At 32.0% G+C, this 8,577-nt stretch overlaps 1 protein-coding gene across 2 annotated transcripts in view; it reads right to left on the bottom strand.

The window, feature by feature from the left end:
* The window catches only part of LOC106684412 (uncharacterized), a 72,883-nt gene that overhangs the window by 14,501 nt on the left and 49,805 nt on the right, over positions 1-8,577 (bottom strand). Inside the window, exon 2 of one of the 2 annotated variants that reach the window (XM_014426487.3) lies at positions 1,951-2,133. The exons of the other annotated variant lie outside the window; for it this stretch is intronic. Coding sequence (XP_014281973.2) covers positions 1,951-2,133 — 183 coding nt within the window. The remainder of the gene's footprint in view (positions 1-1,950; positions 2,134-8,577) is intronic. 2 annotated transcript variants of the gene reach the window in all.

The following is an 8,577-nucleotide window of genomic DNA, read 5'->3' as shown; positions in this document are numbered from 1 at the left end:
ATGTATATATACTAATTTAGATTAATTAAATGGTGATTCTAGTTATTAATAGTAATACATGCATCAAGTATATAAAGAAAATAGAAATTATAAAAGTAAATAAATAAAGAAGGCTTAGCTGTTGACGACAGTCCTGAGCCGAGATGTGGCAAACAATAGGTCTATTGTTTATCGTCAAAGGGAGACCGCGATCCTCACTGTACGAAGTCTAGAAGACAACTCATTATCGGAATTGTTTTAAGTGTAGAGATAGCCAGAGTGATTCTTTCTCCCAGAGGAAGTGTTGGGTTTTATTTCATTTTTTATTTTATATATTTTGTACTAGCTTTGGTGGTACATATACTAAAATTGGAAAAAAAATTATTTATTTGTTATATAAAAAAAAAAATATTTTCAATGAACAAAGCGGAAACTAATAATTGTTTCAGGAAGGAAAAAAATAAATAAATTTAAACATTGATGGTTTTTGCCTTTAAATATCTAAGAAATCTACGAAAACAATAATAATTGTTTGTAAATAAGATGTTTCTGTTGTACTAACTCCAAGGACATAGGTTGGAATCTGGCGGTGACAGATAATTATTTATTCTGTTACTGTAGCTGTGAGTCAATCCTGTGGGGTTGGGTCCACCTAACCTCATAAAGTGGGTATCTTTAATTGGTGAAAAATCTGACTGTCGAGGGTGATTCTGATCAAATCATCTCCTTAAACAAGCGTTGGGCTAGTAACTGCTTCCTTACAAAGTACAGCACCCCTGACCCAACATAGGTACAGATTTTTTTAAATTTTTTTATTTAAATAAGATGTTTATAGTTAATAAATATATGTTGAAAAGTAATTACCAAAACAATATAAATAATAATGGTTAATTGTAATACCAATAAGAAAAACAATAACCACAAATGAATAAGGTAGACTTTTAGGTTTAATGACCTTAGTTAAGCTGCTTAACAAAATAATTCTTTGTAGTTATAACTTATTATTATTGTTATTAGTAATGTATTCACAAATGGATCAAATTCTGTGAAGCGCTTTTGTATCAGACCTATTTTTTGAAAAAAAGTTTACTCATTTCTGTTCTGTAGGTCTGTAGACATCAGTTTAACAGTAGCTGTCCAATTTAGTATATTATTATATTATATTACCTGCTGCTAAAATTTGTGTTTGTTCTATCCTCTATTGTTTTTTTATAATTTTTTAAGTATTTCTACCTTTTTTCTTGTCTTCTACCAAGTTTAAATCTGTCATCACACATTCATTTTTTTTTTTTTTTTATAAAACGATCATTGAAGTACCCTAAAAATGATGCTTGATTGAATAAGATTGGGAGGTGATGTCTTCGCTATTTTATGCTACCAAATTATCCCCGAGCAGGGCTTATCATCCATCATGTGCTTTTACCCATTTAAACAAAATCTTTATTTATTGTTGATATCAAAATATGAATACCTTTTTGATTTCATCCAACAGACCTCTATGAATGTGTATATTTGTTTGGTGTTTCAATGGTTTGAGAAAGTATTTAGCATATTGCATGTGAAATTATTATGATGAAGGAATAAACTATCGTTAGTTAAAATATGGAAATATTAAATTTAGTTTTCAGATTTTAATTGCTCAATAAATTCTTAATTAAATGGTATTTGAATGATTAAATAATGAATTACAAAATCACAGGTCAGAGCATTTGTGGGAACTTTTTATCATGCTTGTATTTAAAGAAAAAATTATCACTACTTGTATCTGATGACAATGGAATAAATTGATTGAACTCGGAGCATAGAACTGATGTAACGCAATACGTTAAGGCAAAACATGAATATTTTGGGAACTGTTCAATGAAATGTTATTGTTAGCCTATTTGCCAAACATGTTCAAAAGTAAATTTTATCAAGTTACCGAAATGAAAGGATTCAATTTCATGCAATTTAAGAGATTCATATACTGACTACAGTTATACTTGACTGGGCAGCAAGAGTGTTCTGAATATTGTGGTGTACAGCCAGTTACGTCCAGGAGACACTGGGGCCTAACACAGTGTTGCCTTCCTTTAATGCAATAGCAGTATTCACACGGGGATGACAATACCATCGCTGACCCCTCGCCGAACATGGTACCGTTTAGCAAGCATCCTACAACAACATGAAATGGAAATTAGCTTAGAAAGTTACTGTATAAATAATGTTTGACAGTTTTGTTTACAAGTTGAATACATTTTTATAGATTACACGTGAAATAAGCTTCCCAGGTACTTAAGAACACAACTTTCTCGAATATGGATGGAATAAAAGCTGCAAGATCATACTACTTAATGAAAATGAAAATTTGTTTGGCCACTTGTGTTATTATGACCCTTGGGATTATACATATATCAAATCCAAGATGGAGTAATCAACTTCCTAGAGCTAAAAGTTACTTAAAAACCACTTTGGGTTTAGAATCAGCCTTAGACATTATAATGAACTACTTCAGTTCACTGATTAAAAAAAATAATGTTAATATGGTGGGAAATGAGATAAATCTACAAAATTTGATTAATTGGTAATATGGGGGACCTCATAGCAAAGGTTTGCACATGGCCTTGCATCAAATAAAGTCTGCCTAGGCTGGTCTAAAAATTATATTTTACTGCTTCAATTATCTAAGGCAGATAATTAATTAAAATTTGATTAAATAAAAAAAAAATTGATTAACTTTCAGATGTAAGGTCCCAATGAGAATACAATCAAGATTTTGCATAAAATGGAATGGGCAATCACATTATTAAGAATGTAAAGGAAGGACTAAATATACATGCCTTTAATCACAAGCTGGCGGAATCCTCTATTTGTAAAATCTGCCTCTTGGAGGATGAAACTTCTTACTTCATTTACAAGTAAATGGAACATGGACAGTAATACAGACTTGTAAATTAGTGAATATACTAAACAAAAGGAGAACCGTCAACATTGTAGACTGTTCAACAATATTTAGTATTAAAAGATACACAATAGACTATGGTGTATTTATACCGCTGAGAAAGAAAAAGACAACTTACAGATGTATGTAGTTATGAGTTCAGAATGACTATGAACATGAAGGATTACAAGAAAAAAAATTGTTTTTATCATATGACTTTGAAGACAATTTTAGTGATTTATAACCAATTATGAGGAGATAAAAAGCAGTTGTTATTTCTGGAACACAAAGGAATCATATTATTTTGGGTTGACTGTACACCAAAATATTACTAAAAACCTGCAATTTTCCGTGTTTGATTTAATTCAAATATCTATAATTTTTATAAACTTAATCAATTACACATTATGGAAAGGACTATTATTAATCTCAAAATTAAATTTATTGATAAAATTGTTAACAAAAGTTAATTTCAATATATGAAGATTACTTTGTAACATAGTGGACTTTTTGTCTATTGTCTATTTTCAAACTTGTAATATTTTTTGTAGTATAATTGTGTATATATTTTTTTTTTTTATTTATATTTTAATATCATATTAACTGGAATTCAGATCAGTCTATATGTATCTTAAATAGTCATTTAATTGAAATATTTCATTTAAAGATATTGTCTAGAATGGTAATTAATGTGAAAAGAAATAGTCTAGAAGACACTGGGGCATAACACAGTGTTGCTTTCCTTTAATGGAATAGTAGTATTCACATGTATTGTCTAGATTGGTAATTACTGTGTAAAGAAATAGGAAACAAGTTTGTCCATATCACATACTTATATTATTATAATTAAAGATGATGAGAAGATAGTTGACCGTAGGTAATATATATGAGGAGAAGATGGTTGGGGGTTCAGTCAGTAAATAACACAAATTAGATGAGGGAACTTATTTAATAGTGCCAACGTTTTGGCCAGAGTTTCTAGCCTTTATCAGGGCTACTAGTAGAAGATCGGAAATCTAAGTCATCTAGACATCTAATCTTAGTCATCTAGACATCTAATCTTAGTCATCTAGACATCTAATCTTAGTCATCTAGACATCTAATCTAAGTCACTTACTTAGATTTCCGATCTTCTTCTAGTAGCCCTGATGATGATTAGAAACTCAGGCCGAAATGTTGTTACTATTAAATAAGCTCTCTCAACTTATTTGTGTTATTTACTGATCGCACCCCTAAACATCTTTTTCTCATATATATTATAATTAAAGTGATTCAAGTGGTCCCAAGTTTGTAGTTGAAAGTTTTCTAGCCTTTTTTTTTTTTTCTGGCTTTGTAATAATATTTACTTATTTCTAGGAGGGAGGGGGAAATTTTGTAATAGAGGCCGCTTTACAAGTATAAAGTTGTTAAGGAGATAACTAAATTTTAAGCAACTAAACACATGTAAACAGAGAATTAAGTAAAAAGCTGCGAATAAATTAGTAGGTTAGAATTTTGTCTAGTTTTCGCTTAAGTTGGTAGCTTTTTATTTGATACAGTTGGACAGATAAAATTTAGTTTAATTAAATTAAATGCATAAATGTGGTGAAGCAGTCTGGTTCAAGAGTTCATGTCATTATTTCTTTTTAAATGATGAAGTGGACAGAAAATAATATATGGAAAATATAATGTAATATGTAATTTCATTCGTTTTAATTTTTAATGAGGTGTATATAGTTGACCGTAGATTACTGATTGGAGAAGATGGTCGGGGGTGTGGTCACCAAAGAAACAACATAAATAAACAAAAAAATATTTATTTATGCCGACGTTTCGACCTGATTTTCAGGTCTTCATCAGGTCTATAAAAAGAAAAAGACAAGAACCATCATTTAGAGAGAAAAAAGAAATTATTATTAATAAACTTTTTTCTCTCTAAATGATGGTTGTTGTCTTTTTCTTTTTATAGCCCTGATGAAGACCTGAAAATCACTTCGAAACGTTGGTATAAATAAATATTTTTTTGTTTATTTATGTTGTTCCTTTGCTGACCACACCCCCCTCCCCCACCCCAGACCATCATCTCCAATCATTTGAATTTTTAATCTCTGTATCTCATGTTAGACTTTATACAATAATTAATTTAAGAAGTCTTCTTATATTCATAGTGTATTTAAATATTCATGTTTATCTTCTTTTGCTAGCTGGTGAAACAGAGTTGCACTAGCACCATATTGATTTCTTCTGTTTATCCGATTTCTCACCCAGAGTCTTTTAAGTGGATTTTTTTTTTATCTCTAGCATCATCCCAAATTTTACTAATAACGATTCTATGCATATTATTGTGAATGACGACTTCCTCGTTGATCGTCCATTTTAAATGGACTAAACAGCTTAACACAGATGGACTCATACTAAAAATTCACTCCCTAAATTGAAGCTAACATTTAGTTACTTCTTAATACAAGTAATTATATTATACAAGTTAATAAGTGTTAACCAGCCTTAAAGTGTGTTTCGTGGTGTACTCATGGATATATGAGTTAAGTAGCGAACTATATGGATCCTATGGAACTAGGGAAGCCGAGTGATGGATAGACTATAAAGGAAGAGAGACAACTACCCCGGGAGAATGTAATTGCCCTGCACACCGCTATCGGAGAGATCCGAGAGGCCATGTTTACATTTGACACCAGCCTACTGGCCTCCTTCGACCTTACGTCTGCCAGATAACTATCGCCCTCCTTTCGCAAGCGAGAGTTGAAGAGCTGCCCCTCACCTTCCCTCTCTCTCTATTACTCCGGATGAGGATGCTTCCTATCTGTCGGCGTTTCTGTTCCTCCCAGACTCTCTGGCTCCGGATGTTTTTTTTTTTTCAACGATTAGTGGTAAAATGCCAATGGGTTCGTACTGTACTTTTGATTAATACTTTGAATCATTTATAAATTAAATGCTTGATATTTAATGTTTGCTTAATAGTGAAAATTATGGTAGAAGCGCTTTTAATACAAAATAAACAGTTATATACGAGTATATGTACACACATATGTATACGAACATGTACTATATTGTAGCCCTTTTTCGGATCTACAAACAAGGTAAATAAAATAAAGTCAACCGTGTCGGTTCGAATGCCTTCCTAGGGCACACCCAGCATCCGCAAAGTGGGTACTCTTAATTATGGAGAGCGCGATCATGAACTAATCACCTTCTTGCAAAACCGTTGTTCAAGAAGTAGAACTCCACCACGTAGGTTTTTGTTTTATTTTTTACAAGTTATATCTAGGAGTATATTTAAACAGAACTTAATGAAATAATGTAAAAAATATAATGAAGGATGATGTTCTGGGATGCGTCCTAAGGTTCATTATTAATTTTAATTAAATTTTTTTATATCTTTTGTACATAACTTTCTATTTTATAACGTGTGTATATCTTTTTACATATATATATTTTTTCATATAACTGTGTATTTGCCTTGCATAATGTTTATATCTTGTTGTACATAGTGGTGTAACGTTGGACGAAACATTAGGGTATAATAAATTGATAGTGTACAATTTTGAATGCTCTTCTTTAACCACCATCTTGACTATTCGTTATTACATAATGCTGTCGAGGTGGCTGTGTATAATATTTCTTGGTACTAATTTAAGGGGTGAGATCCTCTAAATCAGAAGGCTTCGATGATGCATGTTCAGTGGGTTAGGTGGTTGGATAGGAGATGAATTGACAGTATGATTGGGGAATTCTACGTGAATTATCCGTAAATCCTCGCAGGATGAAATCTTCACTGCATAAGATATTTGCTTACGGTCGTGAAGGAGATGGCAAGTTCTACAGGTATTCGCTGTAGTTCCTGGCGAAAGAAGGGTAGGGAAGAAAGGAAGGTATTATATTTAGAGGGTAAGGATGGATCGAGATCCAGAGAAGTCAGAGTAGAATAATAACATAATATACATTTCTAAAAATATCACTAGAATATACTGGTCCTCAAATGTATATAAACACTCACTGTCTCGTAAGGATGAGATTCCCTGAGGGGTATATTCACACTTAGGTTTGTCAAAGTTGTGATTAGTCATCTCTCTTGGCTATTAAACGCCATCTAGAGATGCTAGTATAATAACTTAGCTTTTAGTGGATCAGAAGATTCTATTGTACTTTTTATTGATTTAAGGAATTCATTTAGGAATAACACATTAAAGTAAATACAAGAAATTGCACATATTTGAGTATACGTTTCTGATGACTGCAGTTCACATCTTAGCTACTAAGTTGCGTCCTGTCAACCCACAACTGCTCTGGCCCTTAAAATGAACTCCAGGGGCGTTGGAAAATCGCCCCTTTTTGCTGCGTTTATATATAGGGTATTCCACCCTATTGGTTTAAGGTCGTATCTTAACTGTCCAAGCGATGGTTGAATAATTGCTTAATATAGTTGAGTGCGCATTTGAAGTTTCTAATAGGACACTCAACTATAATCCCTTAGTGCTACCATAGTCAGGGTTACACGGTCTAACTCCGCTTATAGTCTAGTCGTTAAGTGAAAGTTGTGTGATGCGGCCACCGCTGCGGATTTTTAATTTTTTATATAAATTCATAGTTTTGGAATAACTGAAATATAAACCCCATTGGGAACCAAGGAAGGAAAAGATTTGCTCGAGACACTTGTCAGTTTGTCACCGGTGATTGGTATGTCGTTTGGTCACCATGTGAAATATGGCCCTAAGTTGTACTAATAATGATGGGACTTGGCGCTTGGTAAGCATTTTAAAAGCGAATTAAAACAGAAGGTGACTGTCTGCAAAATAAAATATTACTGCGTTAAAAATAAAACGTGGTGGACAAAAATAAGACAAGGCGGAAAAGTTGTGCAATTTCGTATGCCAAAAGATTTATCGACTCACTACCATGTTATAGTTGTTAAACCATGACCAGGGCCTTAAGGCTTAAATTTGTGTTAAGATTAATAAGAACGTTTGCTAATGTAATATAAACTGAAACAGAAGGTAGCAAGTAATTGGCTTGTTCTCTTCCCCTACTCTCCTGCCACGCCTCTGAGTCGCTCCACCTTTTTGGCTTCACTTTTCCTGCCAGCTTACTCTCTCTTTTATAGTCCTTTCTCCAAGTTCTTTTTAGTCGAAACTAATTATTTTATTTAAATTTTAAAAAAATAACACATCTTAATTCAACCTAAGACTGACATTCAGCGAAATATAATTAGCTTGATAATAATTATAAATATTTGTTTTTCTTTGTAGTAGTTGTCAACAGATATTTAAAACAATGATAAATAACCATAAAATAGCAAGTGATGTATTTTCATGTTCAAGCTAAATACCAAACAGTTAAAACAATGTAATAAATAGATCTTTGAAATGGGCTAGCTGATTTGTAATATAATACTATCAAGTGTTATTTCATTTATCTGCTAGCATCAACTTTTCCTGTTACTATTCATTGTATATTGTAATTAAATTAAAACTTTATCTAAGTGCTATCATGTTAAATAATATAAATATATACATAGCCTTTGTAGGAATTTATTATTTTCCTACTCCTATTAAAAGCCGTAAACGGCCAGAAATTTTTATATGATATTTAGATTATACATGTCCTGAAACATAATAACATATTTTGAAGGAGGGGTTTAAATTGTTTTTGTTGCATAGAATGATGTATTTACACATTGATAT

The sequence above is a fragment of the Halyomorpha halys genome, unplaced genomic scaffold (assembly GCF_000696795.3).
Source record: "Halyomorpha halys isolate HHAL.00 unplaced genomic scaffold, Hhal_1.1 Scaffold578.1, whole genome shotgun sequence".
NCBI lineage: Eukaryota > Metazoa > Arthropoda > Insecta > Hemiptera > Pentatomidae > Halyomorpha > Halyomorpha halys.
This window is presented reverse-complemented; position numbering and strand designations above follow the sequence as displayed.